Source organism: Littorina saxatilis, linkage group LG8 (assembly GCF_037325665.1).
Source record: "Littorina saxatilis isolate snail1 linkage group LG8, US_GU_Lsax_2.0, whole genome shotgun sequence".
NCBI lineage: Eukaryota > Metazoa > Mollusca > Gastropoda > Littorinimorpha > Littorinidae > Littorina > Littorina saxatilis.
The window spans coordinates 34455395-34472305 of NC_090252.1; the positions used below are offsets into that span (position 1 = coordinate 34455395).

The 16911-nt window shown below is 43.2% G+C and overlaps 2 protein-coding genes across 2 annotated transcripts in view; one reads left to right on the forward strand and one right to left on the reverse strand.

Moving 5' to 3' along the window:
- Positions 1 to 16911, forward strand: part of LOC138972282 (nucleolar and coiled-body phosphoprotein 1-like) — a 182091-nt gene that overhangs the window by 41579 nt on the left and 123601 nt on the right. The gene's annotated exons all lie outside the window — the stretch shown is intronic.
- The window catches only part of LOC138973375 (tropomyosin-2-like), a 46850-nt gene continuing 31805 nt past the window's right edge, over positions 1867 to 16911 (reverse strand). The window contains exons 5-7 of the mRNA XM_070346091.1: positions 12239 to 12334; positions 3231 to 3341; positions 1867 to 1930 (exon numbers count right to left, since the gene is read on the reverse strand). Coding sequence (XP_070202192.1) covers positions 1874 to 1930; positions 3231 to 3341; positions 12239 to 12334 — 264 coding nt within the window. The 3' untranslated portion in view covers positions 1867 to 1873. The remainder of the gene's footprint in view (positions 1931 to 3230; positions 3342 to 12238; positions 12335 to 16911) is intronic.

Below are 16911 nucleotides of genomic sequence, written 5' to 3' on the forward strand. Positions count from 1 at the left end.
AGCCGTACATACACCCGCCACCCGAACGCGCCCGGAGGGCGGGAAAGGGTGGGAAGCTAACACAGCCCCCTGCCCGCAAAGGGCAGAGTGGGACAAGCCCAGGCCGTGACTTACCGTGCCCCCCACTCCCCCTTCCTCACGGTAAGGGGGCTGCATGACCAACCCAGCAGTGCTGTTTTAAAGCAAGCCGAGCGGCCAAAGCAGGCGGGGAGCTGGCCCCCTCTCCTAAAGGAGAGAGTGCTCGCGAACAACCCAGTCTACCAGTGGCAGAAAGGACTGAACCTAACTGGCCGTTTGCACCAGACGACGGTGCGACGCAGGAGCGCCCCCCCTATCCCCCCCCCCCCCCCCCCATTGGCGGGGGGCTGCGTAACACACTGTGAAGTACCGGAGGTAATCAGAGTGGTTAGACGCAGGCGGGGAGCAAGCCCCCCCTCCTAACAGCCACCAGAGGCAAAAAACGGGCTGAACCGAACAGGCCGTTTGCACTAGACCACAGTGCGAAGCTGACGAAGGAGAGGGCGGGAACCGCCGATCGCGCCTGAAACAGCTGAGAATAAAGACACAAAACATCGTTAAGTCCCCCCCAAAAGGAGGACATTGACTGATTTCTCTTACGCAGAAAAAGGGGAAAGAATAGCCACACGGCCACCCCCCCATCAGTCGCACCGACGACGATCCAACAAAAAGTCTATAAGGAGCCTAAAAGCTGATTAACCCCAACAGGGGAAGCGAGCTGTGAAAGAACTGAACCCGCCCTCGGAGGGATAGGAACATTAAAAGAAGTGCTGTTTGACGGATCTACGACCCGCATAATAGGCAAATCAAAGTTCTTTGGCTACTCTTAGGTATAGTTTCTTAAACGGGCTAAGAGCCTTGTCACCTTCCAGTCTCGCGCCAAGTTTAGCTTTGTTGTCGGCCATTTTAAGACCGGCGAAAAACAGTCACCCAGAACGAAAAACTTCTGCGTGCGTGTTCAACACAAAGCTATCAACATTTATACCAAACATAAACAGGAAAGATCTCACCAAAAGCTAGACGGACAGGTAGACCCACAGGAAACCGGCTAGTCTCACGGACAAGCAGGCATGCGAAGGCCAAAAGTGAGTGACAAAATTCTGACACGTCCACCGTGTGTTGTCGAAAGTCGAGAATGATTATTACGGATGCTGGCGCTCACGTGGTGCGCAGGGTGTTATGGGTAACTGAGCAAGGTCAGGCCATAGCAACGGCTATGGCGTCGCTTTTAGCTTGGTTACCACCCTACTAAGGGCAGGTAATTTGAGTGGTTTTTTCGACATCTAGCATGTGGAACTAAAGTTAATGCATTCATAAGAATTGGAGTAAGAATATGTAATTAAATTCCACTCGTGCAAAAAACAGGAGTGTACGTGGGAGTTTCAGCCCACGAACGCAGAAGAAGAAGAGGAAGAAGACCTAAAAGTTGGTACAATTAGTCAGACAATGTTGTGAAGATACTAGATATATAAAAATATTACATGTACATGCTTTAGTTAGAGGTCGAGGGTGCGGGTCTAAAAACAATGCGAACATGGTCGGACGCAGATCAATTCCGATGCTTCACTTTGCTTGATAGCTCTTCGAAAATGCATTATAACTCCCTTATTTTTTACTTGTATGACTTAAAACTTAGTACAACGTGAGAAAATACTGTAAAGATACTAGAACAACAAAAATATTTCCTGAATATACTTTAATTGGAGGTCGCGCACGGTCGCGTTTGGTAGCGTAGTCTTGATTTAGTCAGACAGCCCATATGTTGCAAAGAAGTACATCACCAGTGGTCTATAGTAGACAACAACAGAAATATAAGTAAAGCCTGCATAATATATTACATTTGTACATACATCAGTTACAATCCAATTCCCTCATCATCTTCTTCATCAGTGTGTCGCGGTGTTTGCTCCACCTGACAACACACACAAAATGAAAAATCAGAAAACTTAACAAAGAAACAGAAAATAAGGTCAATTAGTAATTCATTAAGTTACTATAACTTTTTAGATAGATACATGAATATAGTATAAAAACATGAAGAAAAGCGTAACACACTGGGTGTTAATGTCGGCTGAGAAGTGAACAATGCAAAAGCAAACAAGCAGTCCCATCACACACTATCATTAAATCATTAAGTGAATTGGTCGGGCCGAAACTAAAGCATAAACACTAACAAGAAGAGCAAACGCTCGATCGAGTCACTTTCGCAGTTCTGAATATTAAGCCCAACGTTAAGTTGTGTGTTGACGAACAGGAAAGGCTAGTTATCTCCCCTGTGTTTCCGATAACGTTTGTAAAAAGCTACAGATGTAAATAATTTGATGTAAAGAATAATCCTATAAAGTTTGAATCAAATCCAATGAATAGTTTCAGAGATATGATATTTCAATTTTTTTCCTTCAAGACATACCTGTGACCTTGAAAAAGGTCAAAGGTCACCAAAGCAGACGTCAAAGTGTAGAGGTCACTGGGAGTCACGTTCACATAAAATTTGAGCCCGGTCACTTTTATAGTTTCCGAGAAAAGCCCAACGTTAAGTTGTGTGTTGCCGAACAGAAAAGGCTAGTTATCTCCCTTGTTTTTCTGATAACGTTCGTAAAAGGCTACAGATGTAAATACTTTGATGTAAAGAATAATCCTACAAAGTTTCAATCACATCCGATGAACTTTGTCAAAGATATAAAATGTCTAATTTTTCCTTTGACGCTGACCTGTGACCTTGAAAAAGGTCAAAGGTCAACGAAACCATCGTTAAAGTGTAGAGGTCATTGGAGGTCACGACTAAACAAAATATGAGCCCGATCGCTTTGATAGTTTCCGAGAAAAGTCCAACGTTAAGGTGGTGTCTACGGACGGCCGGCCGGCCGGCCGGCCGGACAGACTAACACTGACCGATTACATAGAGTCACTTTTTCTCAAGTGACTCAAAAACAAGTCATCGCCAAAACTACACCTAGAAAACCCGCAGAACGAGACGGATTGCGCTTTTCTTGGCTGGAGGTTGGAGGCTCAGTACTGTTTCCCTACCTGTCTATATGAACAGCACCATCTTGAGAATTATGCAAAGACACAACCAGTGCTTTGTTGTATTGTAAAGTGCAAAAACATCTCCCCAGCAACAGGCTGATGTATTCCGTCTTAAGGGGACTTCACAAAAATCAAGCACACACACACAGGACACACACACACACAAACATGAATCAAGGCCTTACTTGTTTCGATGAACGAGTGAGTTGTGCAAGTGACCTTTCTTTGAATTTCGCTTCGCTGGCCGTAAGTTTCATTACATTTCTATTTGCCTCAGCCAGTTTTCGGTCTTGCTCCTGAAAAGAACAGATTGTACAGAAATGGAACACTCATTGGTGTATTATAAGTGCACAAAGCCTTAGCTAACACCAGCAAAAACAATTCAAACATAATTATAAACATATGAGAAGACACCACAAAGGCAACTAAACCAATACAGTGGAGCCTGTCCTTCAAAACCTTCCATTGTAAGATTCCCTGTAACAGTGTAACAAAAGACTTCATTTTTGCAGACAATTTTGGACAGACTGTCACTAAATAAATATATATGATCTACAAGTTTCTATCCCCCTTTATTGGCTCTGTCAACGCCCGTTCTTAACCGCTTGCTAATTCCCATTATAAAATAAAGCGACCATAGGGCGTCGGCGTCCAAAACTAAATTTTCAAAATCTCAAAAACAGGGTGTAATTTTGGGTAGGGAAATCCCAGTTATTATGACATTATGCAGCGCCTGAAATTTAGCGATTGCATGGTCCATGCATTTCGGAGCTGGACTGACCACACTTGAAATAAATGCTACTTGATTTTGCCTTCAAAAATGATACAAAGTGAACGGGAGCAAAGGGTCAGTTATCAACTTATCAACACGAACGGAGAACTCGGAAACCAACGAAGTGACACTGACATGCTCGAGTACATGTACTCATGTGTAACATTGAAAGGCATAAGTTATGTTTTACACTCGGCCACAGCATGCCCGGTGGGCTCAATTGGTAGAGCGCCTCAAAGCGAAGTTGATACTTTGGACATGCAGTCATGCGTCCGAATCTTTTACCAGTCAAGAATAGCAATGTTTTGATGTTTCAACTTTTTCTTTATTTCTCAACTCGTAATTCTTGTATTTTATTCATTTCACTTCATTCCAACGGTTTTGAGTGATGTATTGAAGAATAAATTTATCGACAGGTTGCATAATTATCAGGAATCTCCAGTGCACGATTTCCCAGAATTACCCATTTTATTTTTAGTAACATCGGCGTTTGGGACAATCCGAATGGTCAATTGTATCACCGCGCGTAGACTCCATATAATGTTGGTAAGCGACTTCTAATTAAAATAATGCACTATTCTGGCCTCTATTATAAGACTCCTCATCTAAGGTCTATCTTTGACAAGTTTGAGTGTTTGTTTAACCAAGTGCCAAAAGCACACGAATTATCTTTGGAGGCAAAGCCAGTCAAGCAGGTTTAAGATGTAAGAGCTAAAATATTTGTTTTGTTTGTTTGCTTAACGCCCAGCCGACCACGAAGGGCCATATCAGGGCGGTGCTGCTTTGACATATAACGTGCGCCACACACAAGACAGATGTCGCAGCACAGGCTTCATGTCTCACCCAGTCACATTATTCTGACACTGTACCAACCAGTCCTAGCACTAACCCCATAATGCCAGACGCCACTAGATTGCCAATTTTAAAGTCTTAGGTATGACCCGGCTGGGATTCGAACCCACGACCTCCCGATCACAGGGCGGACGCCTTACCACTAGGCCAACTGTGCCGGGAGCTAAACTATACTTAATAGCATATCAGTATAGCTAGGATCAAGACAAGAAAAGAAAACTCTAATTCTCTGTCCAAAAAAATCACCAAAACATGGGGTCAGGTAAATCTCGTTTTAGTGGGGTTGGGAAAATGCAAGCGTTATGTACAGTACGTAGGGCTACATGAAGAAACTGTTCATCACAAATGAAAGTTGGAATGTAGAACTATAAGGTGCACATGAGTTAGGTTTTTTCATCAGTGCTTACATATCGTTCAACGTGCATACATTTCAGAGTACAATCTCTTCTGATGCAATTTTTTCACAACATGGGGGTAATGATTTCCGCTTCTTAAGCGAATCATCGTCAGTAAGTTCTCGTAATTGCATAATCTTGGGTAGCAGACACAATTTGCTATATTCAGTCACTCATTTCTCATTAAAAATGCCATGATACAGCTACAAATCAGTGATTTGTCATGCACATTTGTTGCGTCTACAGGTGTATATATCTCTACGTTTCAGTCAATGATTAGTGGTTCTAATAGCCTTTAACACAGCATGGTATAGAAAGTGGTTCAACAGTGGTACCTGCGATGAAAGGACACCCTTGGGACCAGCCAAAAGTGGCCCTACATGGCAGGTGGCCTTTCATAACAGGTATACTTTGGTAAAGATAATATAAAAAGGGACAAGAGAAGGTGTCCTTTTAACTCTTACCAGTTCGGGGGTTTTAGGGCATATTTTACAGTGCTGTTGGTGCCTACTTGCCGAGTGGCTATCTGGGGTCATATTCTAAATGAAATATAGAAAGTTATATATCAAATGAAAGGAAAATGAATAAGCTTTTCATATTTGCAAAGAGAATATTGTGCTATCTTTAAAGCTAAAATTTTTTATGGGGGTGACAACATGATTTTTGTTGAAATTAATGTACGCCCATTTTTTGGAACACGTGACAAACACAAAGAAGAAATTTTTTTTGTGTTCAGTTTATTTTAGATATGCTGCTAACTAGTCTGTTTGGGCATTCATTTTACATAACATAGCAAAGTTTTATAGAGTTTTGCTGATAAACAAAAAAGTTATTGTCACCTGAATACCCCCACCCAAATTTCAAAGTTGGACGTTTCATGCCTAAGGCCCCCCCCCCCCAACAAAATATTCTGTTTACGGTATCCTGACTGACCCTATTTTTTCGCGCGACCCTAGACTTTTGTTTGGCATTTGGTAAAAAAAAATTTTTTTAAAAAATAAATAAAAAAATTTGAAAATTTTTTTTGGAAAACAAAAAAAAAAAATTTTGAAAAAAAAAAACAAAAAAAGGGCTTTGTTTTTTTGCAAAATAACTTAAAAATATGTTTTGGGGAAATAAAAAAAAAAATAAAAAAAAGTCCCGACCTACCGACCCTTATTTTTTGGCCTATGTTACCGTTAACAGACTTCTTTTTTTTTGCCTAATAATGCATTTCTATAACTAACTTATAACAAAAACCCAGCTTGTTTCAGTCATAAAGTGTGTCTTAAATATGAGTTTATCCACTGTCCGACCCATCCAATGTAAAAAAAATAAATAAATAAATAAATATAATTAGATAATTGGTCAGTGGAAAACTACAGGGGGGGCATCGTAAGCTTGCTTACGATGGGCAAGGGAGCGAACTGGTAAGAGTTAAGGGAGGTGTCCTCTCATGGGAGTAGTAGTAACATTTATATTAAAAGTCCTACGGTTTTTAGCCATTAAGGACTTTAGTGTTTGTCCGCTATTAAAAAGAAAGAAGAAAAGAAGAAAAAAAAAAAAAAAAGAGGAGCGCAGGGGGTGAGGTTGAGATGATAATATGCTCTGTGGAATTCGTTAAAAAGAAAAGTAGTTAAGATGGTTTTTTAGTAAGAATTATAAGTCTGTATTCTATATCCTGAATAACGGATGTGTAAAATGATTTTTATTCAAAACGAGTTAAAAGGTAGAACCTTTCATGATCACCAATAAAAGCAAATAGATGAGCAAGTAAGAGGAACACGAAAAATAAATCTCAAAACTTTTTTAAAACAAGAAGGGCAAAGCCCATACGACTCACATGCTTGACCTTGACCTTTACATGACCTTGACCTTCAGGGTCAAGGTCAAATAACTAAACCTAGCAATGACATCAATGATCATACACTAAGAACTGCTTTACACATTTTTCCTACCAAAATACATGTGACCTTGACCCAAGGTCATCCAAGGTCATGCAACACAAAGCTGTTAATTCAAGACATAGGAAGTACAATGGTGCTTATTGGCCCTTTCTACCATGAGATATGGTCACTTTTAGTGGTTCACTACCTTATTTTGGTCACATTTCATAAGGGTCAAAGTGACCTTGACCTTGATCATATGTGACCAAATGTGTCTCATGATGAAAGCATAACATGTGCCCCACATGATTTTTAAGTTTGAAACAGTTATCTTCCATAGTTCAGGGTCAAGGTCACTTCAAAATATGTATACAATCCAACTTTGAAGAGCTCCTGTGACCTTGACCTTGAAGCAAGGTAAACCAAACTGGTATCAAAAGATGGGGCTTACTTTGCCCTATATATCATATATAGGTGAGGTATTCAATCTCAAAAACTTCAGAGAAAATGTGAAAAATGTGAAAAATAGCTGGTTTTTAGACAACATTTATGGCCCCTGCGACCTTGACCTTGAAGCAAGGTCAAGATGCTATGTATGTTTTTTGGGGCCTTGTCATCATACACCATCTTGCCAAATTTGGTACTGATAGACTGAATAGTGTCCAAGAAATATCCAACGTTAAAGTTTTCCGGACGGCCGGCCGGCCGGCCGGACGGACGGACGGACGACTTGGGTGAGTACATAGACTCACTTTTGCTTCGCATGTGAGTCAATAAAAAGGATTAAGATGTATGCCACGAAGGCCGTGGTAATAAAAAAACATATATACTGTTCAAAAAAAGAAACGCATAGTTGCTACTTGCCAAATTTGTTTTATTTTTCGAAAAAATTAACAGAAAATCCAATATTTAGATTATTTGTTTGAAATTTGGTATGGACACAGTTGAATGCACACACAGTTCATTTGCATCTTCAAATCAATCAGTCAATCAATACGATTGGGTGCCGAGGCTGTCAAGTCAGTAGGGGGTGTGACTGCCTTGAGCAGCAACAACTGCCCGGCACCTTCTGGGCATGGACTGGATCAGATGCCGGATATCTTGCTGTGGGATGGTGTCCCACTCCTCCTGAAGTGCCTGCAATAGATCGCGGTGATTTGCCGGCGCTTCTTCTCGCCTGCGCTCACGTCTGTCCAATTCATCCCAGAGGTGTTCTATCGGGTTCATGTCTGGCGACATGGATGGCCAGGGAAGCACCTGGACATGGTGGTCGGTGAGGAACTGGGTGGTGAGTCGTGCTGTGTGCGGGCGAGCGTTGTCCTGCTGGAATATGGCATCCTGGTCAGCCAAAAGAGGAAGGGCGTGTGGGCGCAGAATTTCCTCCACGTATCGCTGGGCAGTTATGCGCCCTTGGACGTGCACCAGGGTGCTACTTCCAGCGGTATTGATCGCCCCCCACACCATGACACTTCCACCACCATGAACGGGTGCCTCATGAATCTTCCCGTACGAAATGAACATATATGAACATATAAGAGACATATAAGAAACCTATAAGTTTCTTATAAGAAACATATAAATTTCATATATGACAAGTAAAAAGCTATGTATGTCAGTTGTAGGAATAGGTTTCTTATAAGTCTCTTATATGAAAAAGACCCCAATTCATATAAGAATCATATATGAATCATATATGAGAACCTGCACTTCCAGAAACCTATAGTTCTCTTATATGTTTCTTATATGAATCTTATATGACTCTTATATGAATCAGCACTTAGTTTCTGCATAGGAGAATTCAGGACTTAGAAAAAATATTGGACAATGCTGAATTACTGGCAATACTGGCTTTCATATATGAACAGGAAGTGGATGGTTTGCCTTGAGCATTATCTCCCCCTGACTGAATGGCCATCTTTGTGACAGCAGCTCTGTGAATGTTTAGCAGAAAATCAGTGAAAGAGCAAGACTAAAATGCAAAGTTCTTACAGAAATAATTGGACTTGATGTATGAATATGTGAAGAGAATGTTTATATCATGCTGATGTTTGTGGGTGGCTGGCAGCAACAGCTTGACACTGACAGGTTTGTGTTTATTCAAAATCCAGAATTTCCCTCCATTATTTGTTTTACTTTACAGTTCTGGTTCTGCATCAGGTGATCAAATCATGTTTACCAGCACTACTTTGGTTCAAGCAACAAGAAACTGTGACAGCTGTGCATATTCAAGAAAATTATTTGTGGCTGTAACTTGTTTGTTGTTTCTTAATTGTTCATAATTTCAAGTTTCAAAGTTATTGGATTTGAAGAGGACAATGCATGTCTTACTCCTCTTCTTGTGACCAGTGATTTAGAGATCTGTTTGTTTTTGCCCTCAAAATAAACACAACTTCAGTAAAGATATGTATATATACTGAACCAAAAGGTATTTTGCAGTTGGATTCATTATAATTCAAAGTCAAGACAGTTAAATTAGGTTAAGCAGGTCACTGTTGCTGTTATTTCCCTTGTAAACACAAATGTAGGTCAAGGTCGTGTGTCTAGTATAAGACATATAAATATCATATATGAGACATATATAAATATCATATATGAGACATATAAGAATCATATAAGGGAGATCTAGGTTTCATATAAGATTCTTATAAGTCTCATATATGAACATTTCATATAAGAGACCTATAGCTTTCTTATAAGAGAATATAAGATTCATATAAGAGACCTATATGAGCTCAGGTTATAGGTTCATATATGATTCATATAAGTTTCTTATAAGAATTTACCTCATTTGCATTTAAAATACCTATAAGCCACATATATGAAATTGTCATACAAGACTCTTATAAGAATCTTATATGAAATTGTGTCCAATTTCTTATAAGAACGTTTCGTACACACAGTTGGGCGCGTAACGTTCGTTTACTCTCCGGTAGACCCTCCTCCGACCATCATGTCGCTGGAGCAGGAAGTAGGACTCGTCGCTGAACCACACGTGTCTCCAGTGATTCCGGACGGTCCAGAGAAGGTGCTGGTTGCCCCACTGCACTCGGTTCTGGCGATGGCGGCTGGTGAGGACATCTCCTCTGTGAGGTCTGCGAGCTCTCAAACCAGCTTCATGCAGGCGGTTCCGCACGCTCTGGTCCGATAATCGGTGTGGCCCGGGGAGAGCCTGGACAGAAGATGAGGCCGACAGGAAACGATTCCGGAGGTGGCGGAGCCGTATGAAGCGGTCGTGAGCAGCAATTGTCGCCCTTGGTCTTCCCGCTCGTGGCAAGTCAGCAACGGAGCCAGTGGCTTGAAACCTGACCCACAGTCTACTGATGGTGCTCTGGGACACGTGGAAGTGCCTGGCGATTGCACTTTGACTTTGGCCTGCTTGTAAACGACCCAATGCAATTTGGCGGTCTTCTCTGCTCAATCGGGCCATCTTTCGTCGCTGAATTGTCGTCTGATTTCTTTGTGGCGAACAATCCGCTTTTATGGGTTTTGGAAGACATGGTGAGAGCTCAATATTCCCCGAGTTTCACGAGATTACACTGAAGCATGACGAGTGGTCATGCCAAATGAGCAATTTTGACATTGTAGCCACTGATAACGCATGCGTCACGTGCAGAGCTCACTTGTGGCAATGGACGAAAGGTCGACGACCAGATAAACATTTTCTGCAGTTTGGTGGATATCCTTGTAGCCATATAACTAAATTAACCAAATATTACAAGCTATGCGTTTCTTTTTTTGAACAGTATATGTACAGTTTGGCGACTAGTGAGCCCAGGGTGAGGATCGATACGTTATCTAGAGGGTAGTCGCTAGAATCAGGAGGGATGGCGGGAGCCACTCGACCTCAAACTGAGACACGCTGATGTAATAATCTGGGCTTGAGTTAGGCCCAAAAAAAAAATAGTTCTGTTTACGGTAACATAGGCCAAAAAAATAGGGTCGGTAGGTCGAGAATGTTTTTTTTTTTTTTTTTTTTTCCCAAAAAAACCATATTTTTACGTTATTTTGCAAAAAAAAACAATTGATTTTTTTTTTTTTTTTTTTTTCCCCCCCAAATGCCAAAAAAAAGTCTAGGGTGGCGCGAAAAAAATAGGGTCGGTCGGGTTACCGTAAACAGACCTATTTTTTTTGTTGGCCTTATACCCACAGCCCCATGTCCGAGTCCCTGACCAGTCGGCACAGCAGCAAGCTGTGTGACCAGCCTAGAGAACTACTACTGCGCAAATAATCCTGGGGACTCAGACCATGGAGCTGCATATGATCATATAAGGTTTTAAAGGTAATGTATTTGTAGCGCATGGAGCGAAAATGTGTTGGAATGAATAGGGTTCTCCACAATGGCAGGACTTGTTAAAGATATGGAAGTGGCAGCCGCCGGCACGGAGGCGTCTGAAGATAGTGAGGAGGTTTGTTGGGAGATCGGGGTGACCGTTCATATCAATGGGTTGATAGGACAGAGATGTCACATTCTGACTTCGAATGAGTTTACGAATTTTACTGTAGAACTCGGTTACTGAGTAGCAGATGTTAGTGTTAGCTGGGCTAGATTCCGCCGCTTCTTTGGCAGCGACATCCACCAGTTCATTTCCCCGGACCCCTACGTGAGAGGGGACCCAGAGAAACGATACGGATGTGCCGGATGCGATTAACCATGGGAGGGTCCACACATCGCAGGTATACTGCTGTTATAACCTTTACAATAGTATGGTGTGGCCCTTTAAGACATATTTTTCTCACATTTTGGGAATTGCTAAATCAGAGGCACCACTGCACCAACAAAACCCCCCGCGGGTTAGGGGGAAGAATTTACCCTGTCGTAAGAGGCGACTAACGGTTCTGTTTCTCCTTTTACCCTTGTTAAGTGTTTCTTGTATAGAATATAGTCAATGTTTGTAAAGATTTTAGTCAAGCAGTATGTAAGAAATGTTAAGTCCTTTGTGCTGGAGGCTTGCATTCTCCCAGTGGGGTCATATATTGTACTACGTTGCGGGCCCCTGGAGCAGTTTTTTTATTGGTGCTTTTGTGAACAAGAAACAATTAACAAGTGGCTCTATCCCATCCCCCCCCCTTTCCCCGTCGCGATATAACCTTGAACGGTTAAAAACGACGTTAAACACCAAATAAAGAAAGAAAGATGCACCAACAAAATACAAAGACCCACCTTCAAAGGCGCTTTGAAGTACTTTTTAGGTGTGTTCTTTGCTACAAATTGTCAAACAACCTTAAAGATTTAAGATAGACCATCGCATCAAATGACTGTCTCACTAAATGAGTCAGAATGTGACTAAAACGATTGGAAAAGTACCTACCTTCTTCTCATTCTTCTGATGTTCAATTTCCCAATTCTTCATTTCAATTACATGCTGAAGTTCCGTGCATTTCCTGTTTGCTTCCTCTTGCTCGTGCTGAAAAGGAAAAGTTATTCTGAAGAGATTTACCTTAAAATTTAAATGTCCAAACACCAATTTTCAGGCACCCTTAGTGTTAAATGCTAAAATGCAAAACCCTAAATCGAGTTATGCACCTTTAGGAACCATTTGACACAATATTGGTGGCAATTAATGTTTCTTTAACAACTTCACAATCACTGATAACACAAATAATCATAATTATAGCTTTCACTTTCAGCAAGCCAGATGATTATTTGTGTCAGGAAAATTGTCAAGGATCGCATTCAGATGTTGTGTTTGTTTGTTTGTTTGTTTGCTTAACGCCCAGCCGACCACGAAGGGCCATATCAGGGCGGTGCTGCTTTGACATATAACGTGCGCCACACACAAGACAGAAGTCGCAGCACAGGCTTCATGTCTCACCCAGTCACATTATTCTGACACCGGACCAACCAGTCCTAGCACTAACCCCATAATGCCAGACGCCAGGCGGAGCAGCCACCAGATTGCCAATTTTAAAGTCTTAGGTATGACCCGGCCGGGGTTCGAACCCACGACCTCCCGATCACGGGGCGGACGCCTTACCACTAGGCCAACCGTGCCGGTTCAGATGTTGTGAGGCAAAAAGCTTGAGCAGAATTGGGAAAAGTAGATGATCCATTCATTGCTATGTCGCGACCAGACGTAGTCGTGATGATCATAGGAGACAATGATGTTTCCCCTGCTTCTAATGCGCAAGGCCTGCAGGCTGGCCACATTATCACCAACGCGTCTATCATTGCTTCACGGTCCCGTGCATTAATGTCCTGTCGGCCGGAGCTACAGCTACCAGCCCCACTGCTTTGACCAAGGATGCGTGTCCTACCACGCCATCACCAGCTGCCCCTGGCCCCTCACTAGAAGGTCATCATCATGCCCTGATTCCACAAAGGCGGGAGGGGTCGCCAAGGTCAGAGTCAACTACATCATCACCCTCCGCAACCCATGGCCTCTGCACAAGTCCTTTCGGCCCAGAAACCCTTCTAGCTACCAAGCCAAGCCCCAGTTTTCACCCCGTTCCGGCCCCGTACACCACTAAAATGTCACTGCCAACACCGGTTAGACCCAACACCCTTGACCAATGGCTAGTTGGTTATGATTTAGACAGAAGGAAAGTTTTAGTGGATGTTTTGTTTATTTGGTTTTGACATAGGTTTTTCAGGTCGCATAGAGTCATCACAGGAGAACTTAACCTGTGCAAAAGATAATCCAAACATTGTTCAGGAAAAGATACGTAAAGAACTCGCCTTACGCAGAATTGCAGGCCGGGCCTTCCCTTACCCTCTGTTACGTTATTGCGCAACAGTGTGACTGTGAGCACCAGGCTATTCGATGTACAGGGAGACTACTCTCCCCACTTCCTCTCTCTTGCTTCCTGCATAAAGATACGAGCACATGGAATGAAGACTCCGTGTTTTATGTCGAATCTTTGAATGTATGCTACGCATAACACAACATGGTGGCAGCGCAAGGTAACTTGAAACCCTACGCTCAACATACGTGCTGTTGGCATTCTGTGAGTACTCTCTAGTCTAGTGGAATGAACTTTTTCTTTGCGCCGAATGTAGGGAGCAGTTCCTGATCCACGACTGTCGTACAGCTGTGTTAGCTATCGTTTGACGAACTTTGACTTTTCTTCGTGTCTTAACAACACACGTTTATGAGAAATGGCAGAACATCGTGATAACCAACCTCAACAACGTCACACGGCCAGGGTGAATCCTCCCCCTCCGTTAAACGTAAAGAAGGGAGGTGACGACTGGAAGATGTTCAAACAAATGTGGAACAACTATTGCGTCATAACGAAGCTAGAACCAGAGAGTAACGCATACAAACGAGCGCTATTCTTGCATACACTGGGACCTGATGGTCTAGGAGTGTACAATGGTATGCACCTTGAGGAAGAGCCGACAGTAGCGGACATCATTGCAGCATTTGATGCTCACTTCATCGGGAAAACGAATGAGACCTACGAGCGATACATGTTCAATAAGAGGGAGCAAAGGCCGGATGAGACCGTGGAAGAGTACATAGCAGCATTGAGGACTCTTGCTGCAACTTGTCACTTCTGTGATTGCCTAAAAGACAGTCTCTTGCGAGACAGGATTGTCTTAGGAATCCGAGACAGCTCGACAAGAAAAAGACTACTCCAAGAAGCAGATCTGAGCCTTGAGTTGTGCATCGACATGTGTAGGGCCGCAGAAGCCACATCACAGCAACTAAGGACCCTGAAAAGGGAAGATGAGACTGCAGAAGCATGCAGTGTAGCTCAGAAGCAAACCCAAAGCCGGAACTTCGGGAAAGTTATCCACAACTGCAAGTTTTGTGGACAGAAGCACCCTCTGAAAAAAGAACTGTGCCCAGCATGGGGGAAAACCTGCAAGGTCTGCAAGAAGAAAAATCACTTCGGAGTGGTATGTGCTACTGCGAAACACAGAAAACCAAAGAAAGTGAATGCAGTTGGATTTGATGAAACTGACAGTAGTGAAGATGAAACTCTGCTTGCAGTGAAGGGAAGCAGATGCCGCCAGAGCAAAATCATCAAAGCTGAGATGACAGTGGATGGGAAAACCATAGTCTGTCAGATTGACTCGGGTGCAAGCGTGAATGTCATGCCAAAGAAATACGTGAAGAAAACCAAGCTCATGACTCAGTCCAAGACGAAGCTACATACTTACGACGGGACAGTCATTACATCCTTGGGGAAAACACAGTTGACACTGACAAACCCAAAGAATGAGAAACACTACACAGCTGAGTTTGTAGTAGTTGAAGAAGACCTCATGCCGCTAATAGGGAAGAAAACGTCTGAGGATATGAATCTGATCACCGTACACTACGAGAACCTCGAGAGCATTATGAACGTTGAGCAAGACCAACTCGCAAGTTTTGCTGATGTTTTTGAAAACAGTGTAGGAAGTCTACCTGGGGTCGTTCATCTTGAAGTTGATGATACAGTGGTACCAGTCATCTCACCTGCCTGTCGAGTGCCGTTTGCCATGAAGTCAAAGGTGAAGGCAGAACTGAATAAACTGACTAAGAGTGGAGTGATCACAACCGTTGAAGAGCCTACAAGCTGGTGTAGCAGGATGGTAGTCGCCACGAAGAAATCTGGTAGTCTACGCATCTGCATTGACCCGAGACCGCTTAACAAAGCACTGAAAAGGGAACACTACACTCTGCCTGTCCTGGAGGACATCCTACCAAAGCTAGCACATGCCCGTGTGTTCTCCAAACTCGACTTGAGCAACGCATACTGGCACGTACATCTGGACGAAGAATCCAGCCTGCTGACGACATTTCAGCCTCCGTATGGTCGTTATCGATGGAAACGACTACCCTTCGGCACCTGCGTCAGCAGTGAACTTTTTCAGAAACGACTGGATCAAGCCATAGAAGGACTGAATGGCGTGATTGGAGTTTCTGACGATATCATTGTCTATGGAGAGGGAGACGATGATGAGACAGCTCAAGCAGACCATGACCGAAACCTACACAGATTGTTTCAGAGATGCAGAGAAGTAGGAATGAGGCTAAACAGAGAAAAAGCGGACTTGAACAGAGCTGAAATCTCATTCCTAGGTCATCTCGTGACGAGGGACGGCCTAAAGATCGACCACGAGAAGGTCGAGGCTGTGCTCAAGATGCCGGAACCAGAAGACGTGGAAGGTGTCCGACGCTTCTGTGGATTCGTCAACTACCTGGCAAAATTCTTGCCGAAACTGTCTGACGTTTTGGAACCCATCAGACAACTGACTCGAACTGATGTGGTCTGGACCTGGACACCGACTCATGAGAAAGCGTTCAAAGCAGTACAGAAGCTAGTGACAGAAGCTCCAGTGCTAGCCTTCTACAAGCCTGAAGAACCTATCACAATCCAATGTGATGCAAGTCAGACCGGACTTGGTGCTGTCTTGATGCAGAATGGCCGCCCGATCGCATACGCCAGCAGAGCACTGACAGAGACAGAAACTAGGTACGCTCAAATCGAGAAAGAGATGCTGGCCATAGTGTTCTCCTTGGAGAAGTTCCACCAGTACACATTCGGGCGCCAAGTTGAAATAGAGAGCGATCACAAGCCTCTAGAAGCCATTCTCCAAAAACCCTTGTCTGCCGCACCTCGGCGACTCCAAGGTATGATGCTACGAATCGAGAACTACAACATCACTGTCCATTACAAGAAAGGAAAAGAGATGCACCTCGCTGATACGCTTTCACGAGCATACATCAATGCCCCCAGCCGTCAAGAGGATTTTGAGTTCGTCAATATGGTGAGTTTCCTGCCCATCCGGGAGGAAAGACTGGCGAAGCTCAAGGCCAGGACGGAAAACGATGAAAACCTCCAGCTTCTCAAGACGACCATCATGACTGGTTGGCCTGACGACAGAAACGATCTACCAGCCACCCTCACTCCTTATTTTCACTTTCGTGACGAAATGACAGTTCAAGATGGACTCATCTTTAAAGGAGAAAGAGTCGTCGTTCCTGAGTCTATGCGTGGAGAGATGAAGACAGCTGTTCATTCTACTCATTCTGGAATTGACGGATGTCTG